This window comes from Notamacropus eugenii, chromosome 5 (genome assembly GCF_028372415.1).
Source record: "Notamacropus eugenii isolate mMacEug1 chromosome 5, mMacEug1.pri_v2, whole genome shotgun sequence".
Lineage (NCBI taxonomy): Eukaryota > Metazoa > Chordata > Mammalia > Diprotodontia > Macropodidae > Notamacropus > Notamacropus eugenii.
In genome coordinates this window covers 56,510,177-56,536,166 of record NC_092876.1, presented here as the reverse complement: position 1 = coordinate 56,536,166, position 25,990 = coordinate 56,510,177, and the positions used below count along the sequence as shown (strand labels likewise).

Below are 25,990 nucleotides of genomic sequence, written 5' to 3'. Positions count from 1 at the left end.
TTTTAAAAATTATTCCCTTAAAATCCTAATGCTTTGAGGGCTTTAGGTCAGAAGGCAGGGTTCAAGTTCTTAGACGTTGAGTCAGTGTATTTTTACAGGTTTACTGGACACTTTCTTACTTAGCAAAACAGTTTTGCAAGCATGTTTGTGTAGGGGGGAGAGGGAGGGGTGGTAATTCCGCATGGTGACCTCGTCTGTCAGGACATCTTATAGGTTTCTAGTGGCCTCAGTGCCTTTGAATTATAGAAAGCCTGAAATGAATTCCTGGAAGGGAGGTTAAGCCCTGAGGAACAGGAGAAAGGGAGGTCCAGGATAGGGTTGAGCTGGGCTAAGAGTGGGATAACACAGCTAAAGTTTCTTGCCCTAATATGGCAGAATCATTGAATTTCAGGGTTGGAAAGGACCACAGAGGCCACCATCCCAGTACAGGAATCCTCACTACAATGCACCTGTCTGGTGTTTATCCAGCTTCTATTTGAAGACCTCAGATGAGGGGGAACTCACTACCTCCAGAGGGGGCCCACTCTCCATTGGGACACTCATCATTGGAGAGGTTTTCTGTTTCTTTTTTCAAGCCTAAACAGACTTTTTGGTAATTTCTACTCACTGTTCCTGGTTCTATCCTCTGGGACCAAGCAGAATGAGTCAAAATTTCTCTTCCCTTATGAGATCACTTCATATACTTGAAGATAATTACTGTGTTTCCTTTATGTCTTCTTTTCTCCAAATAAAACCCCCAAGTCCTTCAACTGTCCTCGCATGACACGGCCAACCATTCCTCCACCAGCCTGGCTACACTCTCTTCTGGATACTCTCCAGTTTGTCAGTATCCTTTCAAAGATTTAGCCCCAAAGAGTGGATGAAGAAAGGTACTCGTCCCCCCTTTTTTGTAGAGGTGGGATACTATGGATGTGGAACCTTGCATATACTGGAAGACTCGCTTGATATAGTGATTCATTTTGCTTCCCCTCTCCCTTTTATTTCAGCCTTTGTTATAAGAGATGACTCCTTGGGTAGGGGAGAGGGAATAGGGATAATCTGGAAACAAAGTCTATATAAAGACAAATGGTATCAATCTTTTAACCTTAATATTTTATTTCCCCTCAATTATATGTAAAAACCAATTTTTAACATTTGTTTTTTAAATTTTTTGAGTTTTAAATTCTCTCCCTCCCTACCTCATTGAGAAAATAAGACATATAGGGATCAATTTTGGATCCCCCAAAAATGAAGTGTCATAGTCTGACCATGGCAGAGGATGGCAGAACTACCCCCACCCTCATTCTGAATCTCTGCTTCTATTATCTAAATCTAAAATCATAGTCACTTTTTTTTTTTTTTTTTTGCTGGACATGTCACAATACGTTCTAACATTGAGCTTGCAGTCCACTGAGACCTCCAAATCATTTTCACCCAAACCATGGTTTGGCCAAACTTTCCCATCCTGCAGTTTATCTACAAGTCCAATAGTTGGTTCTTTGAACCCAAATATAAGCCTTTACGTTTTGCTATTAAATTCCCTTCATTAGATGGGGACTAATAGTCTATCCTGGTGACATCTTTTTGGCCCTTAGTTCTGTCATCCAACATGCAAGCTACACCTCCCAGCTTTGGGACACCTACAAATTGGACAAACATTCTATCTATAGCTTCATCTGACAGCTGATTCTCACTAGTGGGTGGCTAAGCAGAGCAGACTGAATGAGTCAGGGAGGGTGGGAGCTGAGCTACCCTCCTGATACTCCTGGGGTCTCATAGTTTCAAAGGCAGGATATAAACCTAGTATCTCCTAAATCCACATCCACTCCTTTCCCACTGTATCATGTTCTCACTGGTTCCTGAGACAACTTGGGTTAATGTGGTTTGAGGCTGTGAGATAAGATCACATCATTCCACAGACAGCCAGGTATGTGCCTAGGGGCCCTGGGTGGGGAAGTTTCGGTGGCCTGAGTTCTTGGAACACTGCCCAGAGGCCTGAAATCCTTAGGATTTTGCTGGTCTGCTTTGGGGAGGATGTCTCCTCCAGGAAGTGGTACTGACCATCTCAACCCCAGAGCCCTCTATAGATCTTCCCTTGTGGTACAAAGCCATCTACCCAGCCTCTATGTATCTCCTCATTAATATGCTGCCTCCCCCATTAGAGTGGAAGTCCCATGAGGGTAGGCTTTTATTTTTTTGCCTTCTTTGTATCCCTAGTCTTAGAACAGTGCCTAACATATAATCAGTACTTAATGAAGGCTTGTTGAGTGACTCAATGACTCTCTGTCTCCTTCATCTGCCATTGGATATCTTCTTCTTGGAATGCTGAGTTATCCTTCCATATGCAGATAAGCTCTCTCACCAGCTAGACTGTGAGGCAATTGGTGATAGGTAATAAAGAGAGCTCCAAAGCTGCAGCTAAAAGGTCTGGGTTCAAGCTTCAGCCCTGGCACAACAGGTGGTCCATGAAGGAAAGAGACTACTAGCTCTGGAGTCAAAAATACCAACGTCCTGAGTCACCCCCTTCCCTGGGCCTCTGTTTCCTCACTTGAAAAATGATGGGGGTGTAGGGGCATACTAAAATCATACTAAGATCATCTAAATTAACCTTGTCAGCTGCAAGACTTAGACAAGCCACCTCCCCTTTCTAAGCCTTGGTTTTCCCATGAGCAAAAGGAGGATAATAGTTGAGCCTCAACTTTCTCATTTATAAATATTATTTGCCCCTCAGTTTCCCCATCTGTAAAATGAGAATAGTTGAGCCTCATTTTTTATCTGTAAAATGAGAATAATGTTATTTGAGTCTCAGTTTCTTTATCCATAAAATGAGAATACTATCTGAGCCTCAATTTCCCCATCTGTAAAATAAAAATATTTGAGCCTCAATGTCTTTGTCTGTAAAATGAGAAATAAGTCACAGGGCTCATGTGAGGAAAGTGTTATTATAAAATAGCCAAATGCATAGACATGGGAACTGTTATTCTTATTAGCACTCCTTAAGTCATAACCACTCACATTTTCTATTGTATTTTACTGCATATTTAAGTTTTGAAAACTTTTTTCCTCATTCTGGGGGGTATCACCATTTTACAGATGGGGAAACTGAGGCTTGGAGAGGTACCATGTACTACTCAAGGCTAATAATTGGCTAATAAGTGATCCTAGGAGTGGGGAGTCAGAAGGAAGTGTAGAGAACATCTAAGTCCAGACCTCTCATTTTACAGATGAGGAAACTGAATGCCTGGAAAGATGGAGAAAAGTGACTGCCCAGGGTCACACAGCTAAATGTCAGAGGCTGGCCTTCTGGCTTTCTCTCTGTCCTGGTGACCCACCTTAACGGTAGGGACTGCGTCTTCTTCTCTGTCCCCTCCACAATGTCTTGTAACTTGTTTATCGGTGGCTTCTGACTAGCCCTGAGAGTCAGAAATAGAGCAGGCTGGAGACTTGAGTGAGGGGACACTTCCTAATAATTAGATCTGTCCGTGAGTGAAACAGGCTGCCTTTCTGCAGGTCAGCAAAGGAAGGTCAGATGACTGGTCTGGGCCCTCCTCTGGGAGGGATGTTGAACACATTGGGTTGGAGGGCCTCCCTAGATCTCTGGTACTGGTGGGAGCTGGGGGACTGAGGTCATAGGAAGGGATGGGAGCAGGCTTAGTGGCAGGAATGAGAAAGTGCAATGGAATAAACTCACCAATAAGACCTTCAAACAGGAGAGCCCTCCCATGGCCCCATTTCTGTTTCTCCTGGAAAAGCTTGAAGCATGCTCCAGGACTGGCCAGAAGCAGGCGGAAACCCTGTATGGAGAAAGGCAGATTCCCTCACCCCGGGCCTCGGCTACAATCCACGCACCTAGGGTGGGTACTCTGACCCTGCTCTGCAGGCAGCATACGAAGAGTCCATGGCATCCAGGGCCAGGCTTCAGTGACCCCAGGGGCTGTGTCACCATAGGACCAGGCAGGACAGTCCCCAAGGGTTTGTCAACCTAAACATCCAAGGAGATGGATGCTCACAGAGAGAAGTACCTAATGCCAAGGGGTTACATGTCTTTACTCTGTATAATTATGAGATTACAGATTTAGAACTAGGGTCCAAGCCCCTACCATCCAGTCTGGGTAGTTCCAATCACCCAACAGAGTGCTCTTTGAGGGCAAAGGAATTTTTCCCTCTTTCTTCAGCATCTAGTACAGTGCCTAACATAGATCTCATTTTTACAGATGGAGAAGTTGAGACCTAGAAAAGCCAAGTGACTTTGTCTTCAAATATACATTCAGTCAAGAATCCAGGATCTTACAGGCCATTCAGTCCAACCCTCTCATTTTACAGATGAGCATACTAGAGCCCAGGGAGGCAAAGGACTTTACCAGAGATCAGACAGCTCAGAAGTAGCAAAGTCAAGTCCTCTGACCCCAAATCCAGCCCTAATTCCAGTGTGCCATGGTGCCTCTCGTCTGTGTTCATGCTTACGTAAAAAGAGCATACAACAATGGTGATCATAAAACCCATCACCTTTGCAAAGCTGCAGAAAGGTCTTGGAAGAGATGAAACCATACCACTGGACCCTCAAGGGCTCATGAAGGGCCTCCCTTTGAGGACCTTACCTTGTCATCAGAGACAGGGACAAAGCTTAAGAACTCATCCACGTGACCCACAGCCAGCCAGTCCACAAAGAGTTCTACGGGAGGCTGAACTTTCTGGGCATACAGGAAGTCCCGGACCACCTGCGTGACCCTCCTTCCACCAGATCTGGAGTGAAAAAGGTGGAAAAAACATCACTCAGAAGCGATCCAAATAACTGACTCGAATATTGGAGACTAAGTGCCCTTTCTCAATAGAGGAATGGTCCAAGGCATACACTGTTTTCAGAAGAAAGATGCGTTATCAGTGACCATATAAAAATAGGTAGCTAGATCAATAATAATATGAAAAATTGCAGATGAAAACCACTCTGAAGCTTCATCTCATATCCATCAAATTGGTAAAGATGATGAAAGATGGAAACTGTTGATGCAGAGATGCTATGGGAAGACAGGCACAGAAATAGACATTATTGGGGGCACTATGAATGGGTGTAGCCATTCTTGGAAACAATTTGGAGTTATGTGAGAAAGGTCATTAAACTATTCACACCCCTTGACTCAGTAATCCCAGTACTGAGAATATATACCAAGAAGGTCTGTGACTAAAGGAAATGATACACATACACGCACACACACACACACACACACACACACACACACACACACACACACACACACAGAGCCCAAATCCACACTAAGTATTTATTCAGACAAGATGAATGACTCAAGAGAGATCATGGTAGATCAAATGGCTCCTGGGCAGAGGCCAGAGTAAATTTCATTTAGTGACTTTAATTAGGCTTTAATTCTAGGTCATTAGTTCAAAACTCCAAGGACCCATGATTTCATCAGGGTGGGTACTCCAGGCTGGGATTCAACCCTTCCACCTCTCATGGAGATGATCTCCAAGAGGTATTCCAGCTAAAAATAACCCATCTGCTTTCTTCCTGTCTACCCCTTCCCATCTCCTATTGACTAAACCTCCCTGGTGCTCAGGGTCTCTGCTCTTAGCAAGGTAGGTTCTCTGACAATAGAAACACAGTCGTGAAACCTTTCCAGCTTGGTGAGATTTGTTAATATTTGCATTCCAGTGGCCCAGCGCTTGAAAGTCCACCAGGATCAACTCCAGGCTATAAGGAGATATTGGAATAGAACAGACTTTTTGTGACAGTTGGTGCAAGTTGTTACTTGTATTTAATATACCAGTAGTCTCATAGACCTCAAAAGGACCTCAAGAGGTAGGTGGGAGTCAAGCAAGTCTGAACCTGGGCACCTTATCCTCCATTGGTCGCATTTAAGCAGTCAGTGCAAGGACTCATCCTAGGTCATCTCCAGTCATCCTGATGAATATTTGGTCACTGGATTCAGATGGCTCTGGAGGAGAAGTGAGGCTGGTGTCCTGCACAGCCCTCCCTCACTCAAAACAAAGTCAAGTGCAAGTCATGTCATCATTTCTCTGATGGCATGGTCTTCTTCAGCAACAAAGGACAAACACACACATGCACACACAGGTTCTTATCAGTCCTGTGATAAAAAGTGGTTGAGCCAAGATTAGGACCCTTTGGTTACCTTAGATCCATTCAGTTCAAGGAATATTTATTAAGCACCTACTCCGCGCAGAATTACAAATAAAAACCTGATTCTGTCCCAGCCCTCAAGAAGCTTATAGCCTATATTGGAGCACTCTGCCTGTGCTGGAGATGAGAGGTCTGTTCTCATTGTCCTCTTTGCTTTCAGGGGAGATTCTGCTACCAGACATTTTTATCTCAGTCATAAATTTCAATCACTATCTTTCCCTCTCCCTAGAGATCTAAATTCATGAGTTGCTAACATAGTGTAATAGAAAGAACATTGAGTACCAGATCTGGGTCCAACTCCCAGCTCTGCCATTGACTAGGAATCACTTCCTCTCTCTGGCCCTCAGTTGCCACAACTGTAAAATGGGAGATAATTGAATTCAGCAATATATTTCTTTTTTTTCAGCAAGAGTTGATGAAGCTCCTTTTATGTGTCAGGCACTATAGATACCAAGACAATTTCCTGTCTGCAAGGAGTTTATATTCTAATAATAACTAACATTTACATAGCACCCGTGATATGTAGTCTCTGTACTAAGTGCTTTACAATTACTATCTCACTTGATCCTCAGAGCAGCCCTGGGAGGTAGGGATTATTATTATCTCCATTCTACAGATGAGGAAACTGAGGCTAAGTGGCTTTCCCAGGGTCACACAGCTAGTAAATGTCAAGATGGATTTGAACACAGGTCTTCTAGACCCTTGGTACTGAATGGCTTACCAGAAAAACACACCAGGACGGTTCAAAGGAAGGACTTTGTAAATGCTAATGGGCTAGAAGGATATAACAGCCATACCTGGGGACCGGGCTATCCAAAGCCTTTTCCCTGGTTAGAAACATTTATGGATGAATGTGCAGATGTAAACTAGGTGGGAGGGGGGACCTCAGAGGTGGGCAAAGATCCTCCCTTGGATCCTGAAATACCTCACTAGGCTGTCATTCAGAGCCCTGCAAGGAGACTCCCTTGGAATTACCACACATTCCAGAGGAGGACATTCCAGGGACAAGGAATAGATAGTTTGGGAAATGAGGAAGTAGGCTGCCCTGGATCAATTCCTCTGAGTTCCAGTGCCTTCCCTCTGCTGATGGTCTCCAGTTTATTCAGTTTGTGGTTTATTTATACATAACTGCTTGCATTAGACTGGGAGCTCCTCAAGGGCAGGGCTTGTCTTTTTACCTCCGTTTGTGTCCCCTGGGCTTAGCACTGTGCTTGGCACACAGTAGGTGCTTAGTAGATATTTACTGACTGACTGATTATTGCTTCCCCCATTAGAATGCAAGCACTTAAAAAGGCTCCCAATCTCTTTTTCTCCCTTTTCTTCTTTCAATTTCTCTTCTCTCCTCTTTCTCATTCTGTCTCTCTGTATCTCTGCCTCTCTTGATATCTGTCTCTTAATCTCTCTCTCTTCTGTCTCTATCTGTATATCTTTCTATCTCTGTCTCTCTCCTTCTTCCTCTCTGTCTCTCTGTCTCTCTCTGTCTCTGTCTCTCTGTCTCTCTCTCTGTCTCTCTCCTTCTTCCTCTCTGTCTCTCTGTCTCTCTCTGTCTCTGTCTCTGTCTCTCTGTCTCTCTCTCTGTCTCTCTCTCTGTCTCTCTCTCTCTCTCTCTCTCATCCATCCCTGCTCTGACATTCTCTGTTCTGAGGGCACTTACCTCTCACGTTGCCTCCCCATTCTCACATTCTGTGTTCTAACATTCTATATCCTCAGATTCCTGCAATCCTCACTCAAAGAGCTTATATTCTCTTAACAACAATGCAGCTAATCAGGCAGTAGAGGGAGGACTCTAGCCAACAAAGTCAGTCAACGCCCGAGTTTAAGAATCCTCATAATTATGCCCCATTAAGGTTCTTCCACTTATAATCACACCAGAGTCAAGCAAATATTCAGAGACCCCAGAAATCTGCACAAAATTCAGATTCAGAAAAGAATTGGTGTTGATGAGAAATTTTCATTAATTCACTTGGAAATCATGAACCTTCCAAATACACAAATGTTTTAGGGATTGAACTGGGGGTGAGACCCCTGGTGGTCTATAAGGGCTAAGTGTGTCAATCAGCTTTTAAAAATAAAATGAACAGTCCAAAAACCAGAGATGCTAGGCATAATTATCCAGGAGAGGCAGAGTAGAGGGATGGAAGGCATATTAGTTTAGAACTTCTCAGCAATGCTGTTAAATCATAAACAAATTATGTCTTTCTGGGACTTATTGTCCCCAGCTAAAAAATGTGAGGGATGATCACTAAGGCCCCTTCTGTACTTAATATTCTACAGTCCAAGGGTAAGGCATCTGCAGCCTCAAAGCCACATGTGGCCCCGTAAGTCCTCAAGAGTGGCATGGCCCCCATCCCTGGACTAGATGTACTCCAAAGCCCCTCCCAGCTTTAAATCCATGATTCTATGAATTGTATTACCATGATTTAGCATCACAGATTAAGAGCTGGAAAGGGCCTTAGAGACCAAAGTCCAAGTCTCTCTTTTTCAGATGAGGAAACTGAGGCACAAAGAGGCTTGTGACTTGCCAAGTCTCTGTGACCTCAAGTGCAAAATCCTGACCAGAATATCCACAATGCTTTTAAAACTTATTTAATTTTCTCATCTATACAACATCTATACTTAGTTTTCTTATCTATAAAATCAGAATAATAGTAACATCTGTGTCAAAGGTTTCTTGGTGTAGCTCAAATGAGCAATCATTGTTATTAATAGTAATATTTATTTTTACCATTTAGTTGTTTCAGTCATGCCCGACTCTTTGTGGACCCATTGGGGTTTTCTTGGCATAGATAATAATCATAATTATATTAATAGTTGCATTTATATAGCACTTTTTTAAAGTGCTTTACAAATGTCATCTCATTTGATCCTTACAACAACCCTGGGAGCTAGGTGTTAGCATTATCCCCATTTTACAGATGAGGGAACTGAGGCAAAGGTAAAGTGACTTGCTTAGGATCACACAGCGAGTAAGTGCCTGAGACTGAATTTGTACTCAGGACTTTCTGATTTCAGATCCAGTGAACTGTCACTGCAGGTCCTAGCTACATAAATGTCCTTCTGTGCATGCACATGTGCATATATGTGCACATACATATGTGTATATAAATATATACTATGAAGTGACAAATATATACATCACACATATATGCCTCACATTGTACATATATACACAGGCAGCTATACATGTATATATGTACATATGTGCAAGGTGATGTATGTGTTACATAAAATATACATGAATGTATTATTTCTATTATAGACATAAATATATGTTATAAAGATGCAAGATGCATTATACACATATCTATTTATAAATAAATTTGTTATATTATACAGATATACATACGTATATGTGCATGTGTACATATACATAACGTGATGTATATATGGTCTCTATAAATACAGCATTTCTTTCATACACATATAAATATATATGCTAAAAATAAACTCTCCATATATACAGTATGAAGAGCTATATACAGGGCAATCATGAGATGGTATCTATAAGGCCTTTAGCCAGTGGCTAGCACATAGTAGGAGTTATATAAGTGGTTGCTCTCTCTCCCTCCCACTCTGTACCAGGTACCTCCAATATCCATGCCAGAAGCCTCCATCCCTCTCTTACCCAGGCAAGTTGCCCCCGATAAGGATTCTTCCTAAAGGGTATTCCTTCCCATTGGCCACCACGGGAGGGCTGACTTCCAAGTTCCCAAAGGAGTCCAGGCCACTGACAGACTTGTCCCGGGGTTCCCTGGTCACGTAGCCAAAGTCTGGGCCCTGGGCAGAAGGGGAGAGGACAGAGTCAGCTAAGAACTCAGGCAACAGCTAGAGTGGGCAACAGATGCCCATTTCTCTACATGCTTCCCAGGGCATCTCTCGGTTCTTTCTGGCTCACAAGAGGATCCTTGTAGGCACTGGAGAACATTTTACACCCTCTGCAGAGAGGGAAAGTAAGACCAAAAGAGGAACCACGACTTACTCAAGGCCTTCCTCACCCCTTTAGTCCTTTACCACTACTCTTTGTGAAGCTCTGCATTTTACTCCTCACATAGACAGAGCCCAGTTTTAATATCTGTTCATTAGGGATTCTGGCTAAATAATCTCTAAGTGTTTTTCTTGCTATGACATTCTGGGTTCTTAGGTTCTCCAGCTCCAGCATCCTGTGTTCTAAGGTTCCTCCCAGCTCTGACATTCTTAAGTTCTAAGGGCCTTCCCAGCTCTGACATCCTGTGTTCTAAGTGCCCTCCCAGCCCTGACATCCTGGGTTCTAAGGCCCTCCCAGCCCTGACATCCTGGGTTCTAAGGGCCCTCCCAGCCCTGACATCCCAGGTTCTTAGGGCCCTCCCAGCCCTGACATCCTGGGTTCTAAGGGCCCTCCCAGCCCTGACATCCCAGGTTCTTAGGGCCCTCCCAGCCCTGACATCCTGGGTTCTAAGGGCCCTCCCAGACCTGACATCCTAGGTTCTTAGGGCCCTCCCAGCCCTGACATCCTGGGTTCTAAGGGCCCTCCCAGCTCGGACATCTCTGTTCTAGTTTGTCCTTCTACCTCTGATCTTGTCTACGTCATTTCTATGATTACTCATGACTTGGTCTTGGGTAGCCTCACTGGAATGCTGAACAATGGGAGAGTCACTTGAACAGATTCACAAGAGGAGATGCTGACAAACCAGGCCCCCCCACCCTCTGCCAGGGATGAGCCATGAGCAACCTTTGCCCCTTTCCCTCCCCTGTGTCATCTTTCCAGATGGGCCTTGGGGGCGAATCCAAGTAGCAGCTGCTGTTTGGCCCTATAGTCTGGGCTAGAAACATGCCTGAAGACTAGGAAGGGAGCACCCACCAGGATCCTTTTGTAGGGAAAGTCCTGAAGCTCGCCATTCCGTGGGGAGTCAAAGACCACAGGGAAGGTCTTGTGGGGAGCCTGGATATACCCCAACTCCATCTCATCCTGAGAAGAAGCAGATTCTTGGTGTTGTACAGTTGTTTTTTAGACACGCCCAACTCTTCATGACCCCATTTAGGATTTTCTTGGCAAAGACACTGGAGTGGTTTGCCATTTCCTTCTCCAGCTCATTTTACAGATGAGGAAACTGAGGCAAGTTGACCAGAGTCACACAGCTAGTAAGTGTCTGAGGCCAGATTTGAATTCAGGGCCCCCTTCCTTGAGGATAAAGAAGATAGTTTATAAAAGGTCTTGGAATACCCTGCCCATTGGTCCTTCCAGACGAGAAGGGTCAATCGAGCCCTGAATCCTCAGGTGGTCTCTCTCTCTCTCCTTCTCTCTCTCTCCTTCTTTATTATCTCTCTCCCCTTCTCTTTCTCCTCTCTTTTTTTCTCTGTGCCTCTCCTCCCTCTCTCCCTCCTTACCTGTCTCCCCCTTCCTTCTTCTCCTTTCTTCTCCCTCTCCTTCCCTTCTCATCCTCTCCCTATCCCTCCTCCTCCTTCTCTCTCTTTCTCTCTTTGTGTCACTTTCTCTGTTTCTGTTGCTCTCTCCTCCTCTTCCTTCTCCTCTCTCTGTTTCTCTCTCTTTTACTCTCTCTATGTCACTCTCTGTCTCCTTTCTTCCCCCACCCTCACTCTTCACTCCCTCTTCTCTCTGTCCTCCTCTGTCTCGATGCCCCACAAATTCCTTGAACTGATTCTTGGCAATGGAGAGCCCTCCTCACCTGTATCCAGCGGTCATTGCGATTCTCAGCCTGGGGACAGATGGTCAGCTTGCAGCCCGCTTTCTTTGCCAAGTGTGCAACTGCTTCCACAAAGTGGGTGTTGTTCCTCACTCTGTGGACAGGACAGAAGGTTAGGTGGCTCAAGAAATGTCCAGGGGACTGAGAGAAATGCAACGGGAGCCCTCAGATGGAAAAGTTCCCCAATGGTTCCCATCACCATCTCCTGACATCAGACTCACTTGCATACATACACCTCCACGGGTGGGAGGGTGCTGGGAGTCATGATCCAGGGGGCCACACGGAATACCACAGTGTCAGTGAAGACTGGGGACTCTGGGAAATCCTGCGGGGAGAGATCAGAGAAGCCACCTCAGCTGATGATCCTTAAAGAAGAGTGCTTTATAAAATCTGGAGGAATTCTGAGCTAGACCCTGGTCAACAAGGTGTTGGAGAACTATGGGCTTCCAGGGTTTGGTAATCTCTGAACCAAGCTCACTCAAGGGAATGAGGAAGGGCTCAGGTGGTGTTGTCAAGAAATAGTCACTCACCTTAGGACATAGTTATCGCTGTCTAGTCTTTGGTATACTCTGTATCTGAGAACTCAGGCAGCTCAAAGCACAGTCTAGAGCACCAGACTTTCCCCAGGGACACACACACACACAAACACACACACATATGCGCACATGCACACACACACACACACTACAAGGAAACCTAAACACAGACACACAGAGATATTCAAACTCCTCAGAGGTGCACTACTATACCACTGAAGGGTTTCATTTGGCTCTCTGCTGTCCCTAAATATGCACTCCAGCCATCCTATTATAATGAGTGGGGGAAGAGTTCAGGGTTCTAATTTCAGGCCAGAGATTCAAGCTCTCTCTCTCTCTGCTTTAATAAGGCAACCTACAGGCAACCTCAAAGTGGCCAAGAAGATGGTGCCCTTCTCAGGATTATTAACATTGGTTACTATCACACTATCGTCAAATGCTTTTCTTCTCTGACAATGGGATGGGACGATGGCCAAATGATGGTTGAGTTTGAAAGACTAAGGCTTGGGGGTGGCAAGAGAGATGAGGGGGAATTTAGATTAACATCTATACAATTCTGAGAGGCATGGACAAGATATACATGAACAATCCGATGACTGAACTCTGGATATTGAAACTAGTGTCCTTTAGAATACCTGGTCTGACCTGTACTCATAGCACCAATGGGAGAAAGGCCCTAGTGGTCAGAATACCAGAGGCCCTACCTCCTAAGACTAGGTAAAGTCTTCTCTGTAGAGGTGACTCAACTCTACCAGCTCCTTTCCATGCCTACGTTATGGACAACAGTGCTGAGAATACAGCCCTTCCCCCCACCCATCCCTGGGGCCTAGCTTCAATGCTCAATACCATGTATCCCCCCATCCCCACCTTTCGTACCTGATTGGAATCATCCAACAAGGTGACATGGAAGGTGATGAGCCCAGAGAAGCCAGCATCAGGGAAGGAAAGTCCTTCTACATAGAACCTTTCTTCTTCCCCATTGAAGCGAGGAACCACATAGGATACTTTGTTTGGTCCTAGAACATACCTGTAGGCTTCACATAAGTCCTCAGGACCTGAAGGGGAGGGATGGGACATAAGGGGTTAAGGGGAGGAGAAAGAAAAGGAAGTGACCCATATCTTAAAGAGCTAGAGACATGCAGGGTGGGGTGGGTCATGAAGTCCTTCCCCTCTAAGCAAAAGAGGCTTCTTGTCCAGAGCCATCCTCTGACCCCTAGTGCTCTTCCCCAGGGATGGGAAGCCCAAAGAATCTGAGCTGTTACCATTCAGAGAGGCAGCGACAGGCTAGACTTGACCTAGACTTGATCATTTCTTGCTTCCCTATTGGTACTTGCTGTGTGTGCTAAGAAGGAGAACAAGCCCCAAGCCTAGACTAACATAGACATCTGTGATCCTAGAAACCCTGTCAATGGCACCACCATCCTTCTAGGCCCGTGGGTTCATAGCCTCAGAGGTGTCCTTGACTCTCCACTCTTCATCCTTCATGTCCATCATGACCACCTCATAGATTTAGAGCTAGAAGTCTGTCTGCTTTCCAGCCTCTTTGTTTTACAGATGAAGAACCTGAGTCCCTTAGGTTTGAACAAGCTCAGATGCTGAAGCATCCATCCCTGTGACTCCAGTGCTAGGGCTCTTTCCACCCCATCATGCTATTACCCTTCACAGCCCAGCTAAGGGGGCTTCTCTTCTGCAAAACCCATCTTGATATCCCCCTCCCTTCTCAAATTACCTTGGGTTCATCTCAGTAGAATATAAGCTCCTTGAGGGCAGGCATGATAGAACTATAGATTTAGGGCTGGAAGGGACCATCTAGCCCAATCCCTTTATTTTACATATGAGGAAACTGAGGTCCAGGGAGTTGTAGTCATTTGTCTAAGGTCATCCAAGTAGTAACAGATGGAGGTAAAATTTGAACCCAGATCCTCTAATTTCAAACATATTACCCTAAAATTCTGCCTCTCTTGGCTTTGTCTGGAGAAAACTTCTGACCATGAAGAGATGTTTAACCTTATGAAGCCTTGAGGGGCAGAAGAGACATAATTTCTGCCTTCAAGTACCAAAGTTCTGTCACATGGAAACAGAATCCTTCTTCTGTCCAGAGGACAGAACAAATGGGAAGCAATGGGAGGGGGTTGCAGAGAGACAGTTTTGGGCTCAGTATCAAGAAAAAGTGACAACTATCTGAAATTTGAATGGGCTGCCCCAGGGAGAGGGAGTTCCCCGTTGCCAAGGGTCTTCCAGAAAAAGCTGGATGACCATTTTTCAGGGACATCCAAGAAGGGATTGCTGCTCTAGTCTAGCTTAGAGTAGATGGCCTCTGAAGACCCTTCTAGTTCTAAGATTCTGGAGCATCCCTCCCCCTGCTAACCATTTCCTTGATTATAAGGGGACTGGAGGAGAGAGTGTGCATGGCTCCATGCAGTCCATTCCCATTTTAGGAAACACAGTTCAGTGGACATCTCTCCTGGCAAATCTCTGCTGGAAACAGTATAAAGGGATAGACTCACCACAGGCATGGAAGACTCGAGCCCTCTCAGCATCAAAATTGGAGACATGTAGAACTAGCTTGTGGTCATCAAAGAGGGCAGTGGGACCCTGGGTTCTCAGGATCATGAGGGACATGTCCTGCAGGTCTGAGGATCCAGAGGCAAAGGGTGGCTCAGGCCCGCAAATACTACCAGCCCAGCTGCCATATTTCCCACCTTTGCAAACATGCCTTGTTCCACCTCCTTTCTTGGGTCTTGGACCACAGGTGAAAGTAATTATAATCAGGATAGACCCCAGAGCTGGGAATTCAGACACATGGGTCCAAGTCTTGGCTCTGTGTGACCTCAAATCAACTATCTCCTTTCTCTACGTCTGTTCCTTATCCAAAAAATGAAGAAATTACACTAGAAGAACTGAATCTTCTTCCAGCTATAAATCTATGGTCTTATGATCCTAACTCACAGGATTATAGCATTCAGAGTGTGGGGACCTCAGCAATCATCTAATCTAATGTGGCAAATAGGAAACTGAGACCCAGAGAAACTAAGTGATTTGCTAGAGGTCACAGCAGAGTCAAAATTAGAATCCAGAACTCCATTTTGATTAGATTGATAGGATGTGATCTAATACTAGCCCAAGCTTCCATGAAGTTGGTGGCCACCTACACGGTATGAATGATACCCTGAGACATCATGGAGCTCCTTCTTTTTTAGAATGAGACCTCAGGACTAAGGGGCAATTGTAAAATGGAACACTGTGGTCCAAGGAGTCACATGGAGAGTCTTCTCCCCACCCAGAACCAAGGTCATTCTACTCTGCTAGCTCCCAGGTAATCTTGTATGTCTTTTAGGCAGGATCATCAGTTGTACCTTCAAGGCAGCGCACATATTTGTCACAGTTATCTCTGTCGTCACAGGTGACATCATCTCGGTCACAGTTCACCAAGAGGACTGCTCCATGTCCACCAGGTCCCCACACCCAATGTCTCTGACAATAATAAATTATAATTCACCAATGGTGGAAGCCTCAGACATTCCTCCCTCACTCTCGAAACCCTATACCCTCTCTCCTGGGGAAACAACAACCCCTTCCTCCAAGATTTCACACACACAACCCCTACACCCTTCCAAATCACCTCCCAAAGGCCAACAGGATAACCTTCCTCAAAAAACATTTTCATTACGTCACTCCTCTGCTCCAGAACCTTTCTTGGCTCTCCAGCACCTATAGGATGAAATCTAGACTTCTTTATCCAAAATTCAAGGCCCTTTACACCCTATCCACACCAAACCTAGCTTTAATTTCTATTCCAACCAGGCCCTTTTCCCCATCCCACATGGCTGCTATATTTACTCTCCTCTTATCTTGGCTTATGCTATTTCCCCCTTCCTAGAATTCCCTCTCCCTCTTATTCACCTCTAGATCCCACCTACTCTCTATCCTTCCAGGGGTGACATATCTCATTTCCTACATGAATTCTCCCTGTACCCCATCTTCAATCCTTATGGGCTATGAGGATACAGAGTCATACCTGGAGCTCAGTAGCACTCCATAGTTCAAATGAATGCAACAAGCGTTTCTTAAACATCTACTGTATGCAGAACACTGTGCTGGTTAACGATGTTTATATAAGACACAGGTCCCTACCCTCAAAGAGCTCCTTGTCTAGTAGAGGGATAAGACAGATACATAGAACACCCTATGCCTGGTGCCTTAGAGAATTTCAAAGTCAGGTTCTATGGGAGATCCAAGAAGAAAGGACAATCAGGGAAGACTTCCTGGAGGAGGCAGCTTTGAACTGGGCCTGAAGGAATGGGACGGAGCTCATCAGCTTAAGGGGGTGAACACATGCCTCCGTTCAAGGGACAGAGAATGATCCAGTTTGACTAGAGCATGGATTATGTGGAGAATACCAAGAGATAAGACTGTGAGGGAGATGCCAGATGGTAGAGGGCCTTGAAGGACAGACAAAGGATGCTGAACTTGTTACAGAGGTAATAGAGATCCACTCAAGCTTCTTGAGCAGAGGTGTGACACCATCATTGATTGCAGATGGATGTAGGAGAGTGAGAATAGAGGCTGAAGACAGCTAAGGAGGACAGCTCCACTAGGGGCACTCAATTCTTCTTTATTTCATGTGTAAAAACTTTGACCCTTCAATTAGACTAGAAGTGCCTTGAGGGCAGGGCCAGCTAATGGCTTCCCTATGAGTCTCCCTTCCATTTACTGTATAGATTTTTGTATGTATCTAGCTATTTACAAACATTCTGAGGGTAGGGGCTGTGGTTTGTCCTTTTTTCAGATCCCCAGAGTCTAGCACAGTGCCCGGCACATAGTAGGTCCTTAGTAAATGCTTGTTGATTGACTGATAGCTCTTAGCACTAGGCTGGGCACAGAATAAGCATACATTCAATAAATATTGCACATGGATTGAGGAAGGAAAGTTCCTGCTCCTCTCGCTTCCTTGTAGTTGCCCAGACTTAGCTATGACTCCTGTAGGAGAGGGATACCAGGAATATTCCTGTCTGGGCTTGGCTGGGCCTGGGGATAGTGCCAAAGGGGATTTCCTCCTCTGTGTTCCCTGGCACGTCTATGCTCAAGAAGAGACTGAGTACCTTATCCACGTAGTTCCTCTCCACTTTGCCATCACAATTCATGTCGGCATCCAGAGAGATATCTGCATCGTTGCAAAAAAGGAGACTGAGTCAGGATAGGGTCCCAGAGCTCTCCGGGTCTGCTCTAAGCTAGACATTGGTCCTCCGGAGTAGGTCATAGGTGGCAGGTACCCTAGAAGACTGTTTTCTTAGCAAACTAATTCTTCTAAGAAGGTCAAAGCCAGAGGAGATCTTCTCCTCAAGTACTTCAATGCTCCCCTCTGACAGATGAGAAAACTGAGTCCTAGGGAATCCAAGAGACTTTCCTAGGATCACCTACAGGTGTATTCAAATCCAGGACCCATGACTCCAGAGCCAATGCCCTTTCTACTGTCCCCCTGCCATCCCTCTCAAAGTCATCATGGAAAAAACTCTTGCCATACTCAAGCTCACCTCAGGAAAAGGACTTGCTCAGAGTTTCATAGCTAAGTAAGTGTTAGAGCCAGAATTCAACCTAGGACTATTGAGTGCAAGTCTAGCCTTCTTTCTACTGTCCCATACTCAATCATTGTTCAATGGATGAATGAATGAATGACTACATGAGTCACCTATAGAATGAATTTTGTTGTCCAGTCATGTCCAACTCTTGGTGAATCCATTTGGAGTTTTCTTGGCAAACGTACTGGAGTGGTTTGCCATTTCCTTCTCCAGCTCATTTTACAGATGAGGAAACTGAGGCAAAGAGGGTTAAGTGACTTGCCCCAGGTCACACATTTAGCAAGTGTCTGAAGCTGGATTTGAACTCATGAAGATGAGTCTTCCTGACTGCAGTCCCAGGGCTCTATGCAACTAGATGCCCTATAGAAGAAGTAGGTTGGACTGTAGTTAATAACAATAACTTACACATCCACAGGGCTGTACAACTTACAAAGAATTGTGAATTAATCAGCCAGAGGAATTTCTCTTTGTACTGAACCTGCAATTTCTTCGGCAGAGGGAGCTCCCAATGAGAAATTCCCTCCATCAATGCACCAGTGCAGCATCTTAGAGTCCTGGAGAGCTGCCATGGTCACTAAGGGGTTAAGGGATTTGCTCAGGCTTACACAGCCAGCTTGTATCAGAAGTAGATCTTGAACCCAAGCCTTCCTGGCTCTGAGGCCAGCTGTCTCTATACTACATGATACTGACTCCCTAAACTTCCCATTTTATAGATGAGAACATTAGTGCAAGCAAAGCTGAATAGATCTGTTGCTAATCAGGTAACCCAGAAAGAATGGGAGGTGATATTTGAACCCAGATATCTCAGATCCTGGCCTAGCATTCTGATGGGTATTAGTAAGACCCCTTCTAGCTAGGTATCCTAGGTGACAGGAAGGCATGGACAAGAGTGGCATGGACTGGGCAGTCCTGAACAGGCCTCATTGCAAGGTGAACACCTATATCTGCAGTCACACCTGTTGAGGTGTTGAAACATGGCCTTGAAGTGTCAGAGTCAGGACCAGGGCCCTTGTCTTGGGGTTGTTAGGACAGGGATGTTTCCAAGGCACTGTTCCCTCTGAGGAGCTGGCCGGGACCATCATTGCTGAACCCTCATCACTTACCCACACAAGTGAGATAGAGGACGGCATAGGCCAGGGCCAGTGGCTCATCCTTGGAGTGGTAGGAGATCTGAACCTGCAGAAAGAGATAGTCTCTGAGTCACAGCCACCACCTGCAGGCACTGACTGCCCTGGGAGCCAGAAACCAAGGGAGGTAGCTTTTGACCCAGCCGGGCAACAGCTCCAGCCCTCAGGGGCACCAAGGCTCCCAGTGAGGCCCAATTCTCCCCTTTCTGCTCAAGGGAGACCAAATCACTGACAGGTCAGGCCATGGTAGAACTTACAAAGTAGAACCAGAGAGGATTTATGACTCAGTGGGGATACAAAAGCCCTCAGCAGTCTGTGTATTATTTAGAGCCTGTACCTCAACTGGTCTATCTGGAAAATGGGAATATTCGTGTAGCCAAAGGGGGAGGGTAGTGGGTTCACCCACAGTAGAGGCAGCATGATATTCCGTTCTGGGTCATTCCCTCTATCTTTTCCCTCCCTCTTCCCTCAGCACTGACCCACCCCAAGGCACTCACTCAGCTAGCTCTGGTGGCTTTAAGTCTTATAGGTCATGGTTTACAATGACATATACCTAGTCTTAAAATTTAGTTCCAACTCTGACACTATCTATGTTACCTGGAGAAGACACTGACCCATTCTTGTCCTTGATTTACTTATTTGTAGAATGAAAGAAACTACTACAATATTTCTGCCAAGAAAACCCCAAATGGCTCCATAAAGAGTCAGACAGAACTGAAACAACTAAAAAAAAAGTGGGGGGGGATGGTGTCTACATTTCCTTCTAGTTCTAACATTCTGTATTCTAAGACCCTCCCAGCTCTGACATTCTGGGTTCCTGGACCCTCCCAGCTCTGACATTCTATGTTTTAAGGGCCCTCCCACTTCTGACATCCTGTGTTCTAAGGACCCTCCTGATTCTGACACTCTGTGTTCTAAGATCTCTCTCAACTCTGACATCCAATGTTCTTAGGCCCTCCCAGCTCTGACCTTCTGTGTTCTAAGGGCCCTCTCAGTTCTGATATTCCAAGTTCTAGCCTGCATCTCACTCCCAATTATGATTTCTCTAGTTCCATAAAGAATAACAAAGCTTTCTAAGGCAACAACATTCATGCCTTGTGTTCAAATAACTGCGTAACAGCTTTTTTCCTTGGATCCTCCCTATTTAAAGATTTAGTTCTCAGCTCTTCGGATCTCTAGCTCTGACTCACTTAACTAATATCAACACTTCCCCCACATTATGATGAAACAGGCTCTTTCTGCCTGGATGCACCCATAAATCCACAATTACTACTCCTTATTTATTGAATTTCAGCAATGAAATTGACCCCAAACATGAAATTACCCATGCCTGCCCCCTTCATCCCAAATCCAAGGGCAAATGTTCAGGTCTCCCAACATAGGCACTGCAACAGTTATCGAAATCAAGGGATGATTCAGCGTTGGGATTTAGAGGTGAGAAGGGAAGAGCTATTGAAGGTTCAGAGACTCAGGACTAGAACTCAGGTTGTTGGCACACTCAACCAAGATTGTCTTCTTTGAGCCACAAGCCCCTACCGTGTGTCTCACCCTGTGCTAAGCTGCGTCAGGATTTGAGTAAGGGGAGATTGGCTTTTGGCCCTAGGGTGAGAAACCAGAGGAACTAGGCTAAAATCATGAAATAGGAGAGTTGGAGGGGCCAGACAGCACAGTATATCAGCAATGAGGACATCAGAGTTAATCAAGTCCACCTCCTTCGTTTTACCAATAAGGAAAGGAAACAAGTCTAAATAGAAGTATCTCATTGAAGGTCACCCAGTGATTGAGTTCCCTTGAGAGCAGATCCCAATCACTCAAGTGTTCCCTGCTGAACCTTGCACCCCACACCTTTGGGATAAGGACCCCACTTACATGACTGTCATTCAGGTCATTGCTTGGAGAATTCATGACGACGATGATATCAAGCCCCATATTAAAGCGCCACCTCCTGGTGTCTGCCCGTTCCCTTGAAGTCTCCATGTTTGGGGAGATGTAGATGTCCACGCCTGGAGTGCCATAGACCTCGAAGGTCTCCGTGCCCTCTGGCACAGACCTGAGAGAGACAGGGAATGATGGGAGAAGCTGGGGGAGCTAGCTGACTGCCAGAGGTGGCAAAGACCTTAGAGAATGCTTAATCCAAGTTGCACCTGAATGGGAATCCTCTCAGTTTCATTGATTAATCCATCCACAAGCATTTATTACATCCTGTATGCAAGGCATCATACCAGTTGCTGGGGATACAAAGACAAGAATGAAACAAATCCTACCCTCAAGTTGTTTATAGTCTAGCCAAGGGAAGACGAAAAGTACAAATAAAAGTATGTAATAAAATAGATAAAGGGTAATTTGGGGGAAACCAACACTAGCACCTAAGAGGAGGGGTCCAGGAACGCTTCATATAGACTGATACATTGATAATGAGTGGTCGTCCATCCTCTACTTGAACTAGGAACCTGGCATGAGTTGGCCTCGTGCATTTTGGAGCAGCTCTCATTATTTGGACATTTTCCCACAGATCAGAAGAAAAGCTCTTCCCTATAACTTCCACCCCCTGCTTCCTGGTTTTCTCTCCAGGGCCAAGGAGGACAAGTCCAATCTCATTTCTATGCTACAGCTCTTCAAATACCTGAAGACAACCATGGAATCATAGTGTTGAAAGGGACTTCAGAGCCCACATGGTGGATAATTTATAATGAAAGCATATTCCAAGCTATGTGATTTATTAGCAAAACTGGCCTGATAAATGGGTCAATGGACTCCCTAGTCAGCCCAAAGACCCTAAACACAGAGTGAGAGATTTTTATGAATTTAAAATAATTAATTAAATAAGAGCAAATTAATTAAAAGAAAGCAATGAACAGGATACAAACCAGGATACAAAATTAGGTAATCTGATTTCTAATTGGAGCTTTCCAAGTAGGGATGGAGAAAGAATGAGTTTTGGTCAACTTGGGAGGGGCCAAGTAGGTTTTGAGGTCTTTTTTCATAACTGAGAGATGCTGATTAATTGCATCCATCTGCATTTGTGAAGCAATAGATGGCTTCTACCATCTAGTTTTCCATGGATGATTTGCACAAAAACAAGATGGAGGATAATACATGTGGCAGCACATGTTCATGAGCTAGAATCTGATTGGTTTTCTCAATTCCCACACCAAACCAATGCCAGGTTGTAACTGACCTTCACACTATCTCATCACCCACCTAGTCCTACCTCATTTTACAGATGAGATCATCAAGGCCAAGGATGGTTTAGTAACTTTTCCAAGAGCCTATAGACAGTAAGAGTAAGAAGAGGGAATTTGAACTCAGATCCTCTAAGCTGGTACTATTTCCTCTGTATATCATATATGTTAACAATTTTATCTTCCAGGCATTGTTCTCTAATAGAACTAACGCTAGTCTTGAAGTCAGGAGACCTGAGTTCACTTCAGACTAACTTGGTGACTCTAAGCCAATCTCTTTCCCTTTTGGAGCCTCAGTTTCTTCATTAATAAAATGGAGATAAGGATACTTCTATGACTGTACCAACTTTACAGCACTACTGAGAGTAAAGTATTTTGTTTCTTTAAAAAATTTTTCTCATTATTATTATTATGGATACAACAAATGTCAACATGCAATATTCAAAAAGAAAGAACAAAAAAAAGGGGGATCGTATAGGAAACTGAGCTTAATATACGTACATTAAATTTAACACGATAATACCAACACACTTCCCTGCTTGTCTATGTCCTCTTTTGACCTTTTAGAGTAAAGTAGGTTGGAAAACATTAAAGGTTTATTAGACACATGGAGGGCAGCTACGTGGCACAGTGGATACAGCAGGTCTGGAGACAGGAAGACATATTTTCCTGAGTTCAAATCCAGCCTCAGACACTTACTAGCTGTGTGACCCTGGACAAGTCACTTAATCCCATTTGCCTCAGTTTCCCCATCTGTAAAATGATCTGAAGAAGGAAATGGCAAACTACTCCAGTATCTCTGCCAAGAAAACCCCAAATGCGGTCATGAAGAGACAAAACTGAAAAACTGAGCAAAAAAATTATTATGGTTACTATTATTGTTATTAATCGTTGGCTGGTTGGTTGTCCTTCGTTCTCAAAGAGGACCAAAATGACATCACTATGATAAGGTGAAATTTCAGTGTGTCCCCCTGTGGCTGATCAGACCAATACGAGCTCAGAATGATGTACCACAGGTTGGGCACAGATAGTCCGTGTGAATATGTGGGGTGGGTACTCCAAATTTGTGCATCCTACGTTTACTTTGTGTTGTCTCAATTCTGCTTTGCCCGTAGAGCACAGCACCCTTTCTGATGTGGGCACACCATGCTGAGCAGTCCTGTGCCAGTGTCTCCCATGTTGCACAGTCAAATCCAAAGTTCTTGAGAGGCTGCTAAAGGAGTCCATGACTAAAAAAAAATTAAGAACCCTGAAGAACTATATCCTGCTGCTTTTCCTCTGTTGTCCCAGTTCTCCCCACCAGCATCATCCTACCCCCTCCCCTCTGCTATGGGGCATTCCTGTGTTGACCTGCCCCTCTTTTTTCATGGATCAATTAGATGGGGACTGAAGTGTGATTTGGGGAACTGTACTGAAATGGTAGGAAAGGAAATGAAAGGATGGTCAGATTTCATCCCAATCCCCAACCGAATTTTTCTCCGTCTGTCTGTCTGTCTCTCTCCAATTTAACCAACATTAAGTACCTATGATAAAGAATTTTACTTGTTTCTGTGATACAAAGATGAAAATGGGATAGACTTTGGCCTCAAGAAACTTTCACTTTCTTCTCCTGAGTGACAGATAAGTGTATTCATTTGCACGTGAGTATAAGTGCGTGCACACAAATACTTACAAATATGCATATGCATATAAATGTTCATATATGTACTTATATAGACACTACATTACATTTATATATACAGATATATACATTCTGACATATACACATACTTTTCATGTATGTGTATTATGGATATATATGGGCCATATCTGCATGTATAACACTTACAAATGACAAGTAAATGAATTAGAAATCTTAACTCGGAAGTATTTGGTCTCATAATATTATTGAGATGTAGCTGGATGAAGCTCGTGATGGAAATTTTATTCTGGGAGAGTAGACCTTATTCCAAAGAAATAATACAGATGGAACAGTAGGGGGCTAGCGCAACATATTATGAAAATATGCTCATATGAGAAAATAGAGGACTCAGAGGAGGGAGCCCAGTGGAAAGTAAGTGAGCAAAGATCAGTGGAGACAAATGCAGAAGCAGTCTTGTCATCTGAGTAAACTAAGTCTGCCCAGCCAGAAAGAGGAAATAGAGAAGGAGTTTGGGGATTAAATTACAAGCCTGGCATAGAGGCATTGTGTATCAATGACAGGAAACTTCAAATATCTAGGTACCTACTGGGATTTACTCTTTGCCCAAAGCAAAAGAGTTAGTAATTGTTTGACCAGTCTTAATGATAACTTGGGCCTTCAAAAGGTGGAGGAGCCATCAAGAAGACCCTCTATTGTGGATCTGATTCTTATCAATAGAAATTGGTTGCTGGAGAAGAAATGATAGGAATCTTGGGGAAGTGACCACACCATCTTGGAGTGTATGATAGAGAAAGAAGGGGTAACTAGGAATGACCCAACATGCATCCTAGATTTGGTGAAGCAAATCGCAAAGTTTAGAAGAAATAGAAGAACTTGTGAATTAGAATTCTACAGGGAAAGTCATCCCAGGAAGAATGGGAGGCTCTCAGTAACAAAATTATGGAGACAAGAAGAGAAGTGATTTTGATGGGAAGGAGAAAGGAGAGGTGTCTAAAGAGACCAAAGTGAATGCACAGGGAACTCATCACCCAGCTTAGGAGTGAGCACTCACACCTGGAAGGAAACAAGAAGGTGACACCTGAGCTGAGCCTTGGAGGAAGTCAGAGGTCCTAAGTGTTGGAGGGAAGTAGAATATGTATCTCAGTGCATATGAAGACATGAGGACTGGAGGGGACGTGAGGAATTTGAGACACATAACAGGAAGCAGACCAGTTTGACTGCAATGTGGAACATTTGAAGGAGAGAGTGAAATGAAATCTGTCTAGAAAGCTTATAAAATGCTATATAAATGCTAGCTATCATCATTATTACTGCTGTGATGGCAGCTGTGTGGTGGATGAACTGGAGACGGAAGAAACTACAAAAAGGAGATTAATTAGGAGGTTATTTCAACAGCCTAGAAGGTCAATGAAGACCTAAACCAGAGGTGAGGAACCTGCCATCTTAAAGTCACATGTAGCCTTCCAGGTCCTTAAGTGTGGTCTTTTGACCAAATCCAATTTTTATATAAAACATTTGGATTTGTTCTTTGGTTGTGACCTTAAGGTTTGTTCCGTAAAATTTGGATTTGGTCAAAAGGTCTCACTTAAGGACGTAGAAGGACACATGTGACTTTAAAGCTGCAGGTTCCTCACCCCTGACCTAAATCATTATATACTCCCTTCCCTTTGGCTTTCCATGACAATGCTCTCTCCTGGTTTTCCTCCTCCTTATCTGACCACTCTTCAGATTCCTTTGCTGGTTCATCAATCACATCATACTCCTTTACTTTGGCTGTCCCCCAAGGCTTTGTCCTGGGTCCTCTTCTTTTTTCCCTCTGTACCCTTATCCTCAGTGACCTCATCAGCTTTACTGGATGTAGTTTTCTTTACACAAATGATGGCCAGATCTACACACAGAGCACTAGTTTCTCTTCCTAGCTCTAGCCTTAAATCACCAACCATCTATGAGATCTCCTAACTGGATGCCCTGTAGGCATCCTAAACTCAACTTGTCCAAAATAGAACTCATGTTTTACTCCCAAAGCCACTCCTCTTCCAGATGTCCCTATTGGCGTCAAGAACAAAAATCAACCCCACCATCCTCTCAGTCATCCACATGTACCCTTGGA

At 44.4% G+C, this 25,990-nt stretch overlaps 1 protein-coding gene across 1 annotated transcript in view; it reads right to left on the bottom strand.

Moving 5' to 3' along the window:
* LOC140504276 (protein-arginine deiminase type-3) overlaps positions 1-25,990 on the bottom strand; it is a 45,363-nt gene that overhangs the window by 7,813 nt on the left and 11,560 nt on the right. Inside the window, exons 2-13 of the mRNA XM_072609048.1 lie at positions 20,926-21,106; positions 19,033-19,105; positions 17,453-17,514; positions 15,707-15,824; positions 14,858-14,983; positions 13,227-13,405; positions 12,036-12,139; positions 11,797-11,908; positions 10,971-11,078; positions 9,759-9,910; positions 4,578-4,722; positions 3,667-3,773 (exon numbers count right to left, since the gene is read on the bottom strand). Coding sequence (XP_072465149.1) covers positions 3,667-3,773; positions 4,578-4,722; positions 9,759-9,910; positions 10,971-11,078; positions 11,797-11,908; positions 12,036-12,139; positions 13,227-13,405; positions 14,858-14,983; positions 15,707-15,824; positions 17,453-17,514; positions 19,033-19,105; positions 20,926-21,106 — 1,467 coding nt within the window. The remainder of the gene's footprint in view (positions 1-3,666; positions 3,774-4,577; positions 4,723-9,758; positions 9,911-10,970; positions 11,079-11,796; positions 11,909-12,035; positions 12,140-13,226; positions 13,406-14,857; positions 14,984-15,706; positions 15,825-17,452; positions 17,515-19,032; positions 19,106-20,925; positions 21,107-25,990) is intronic.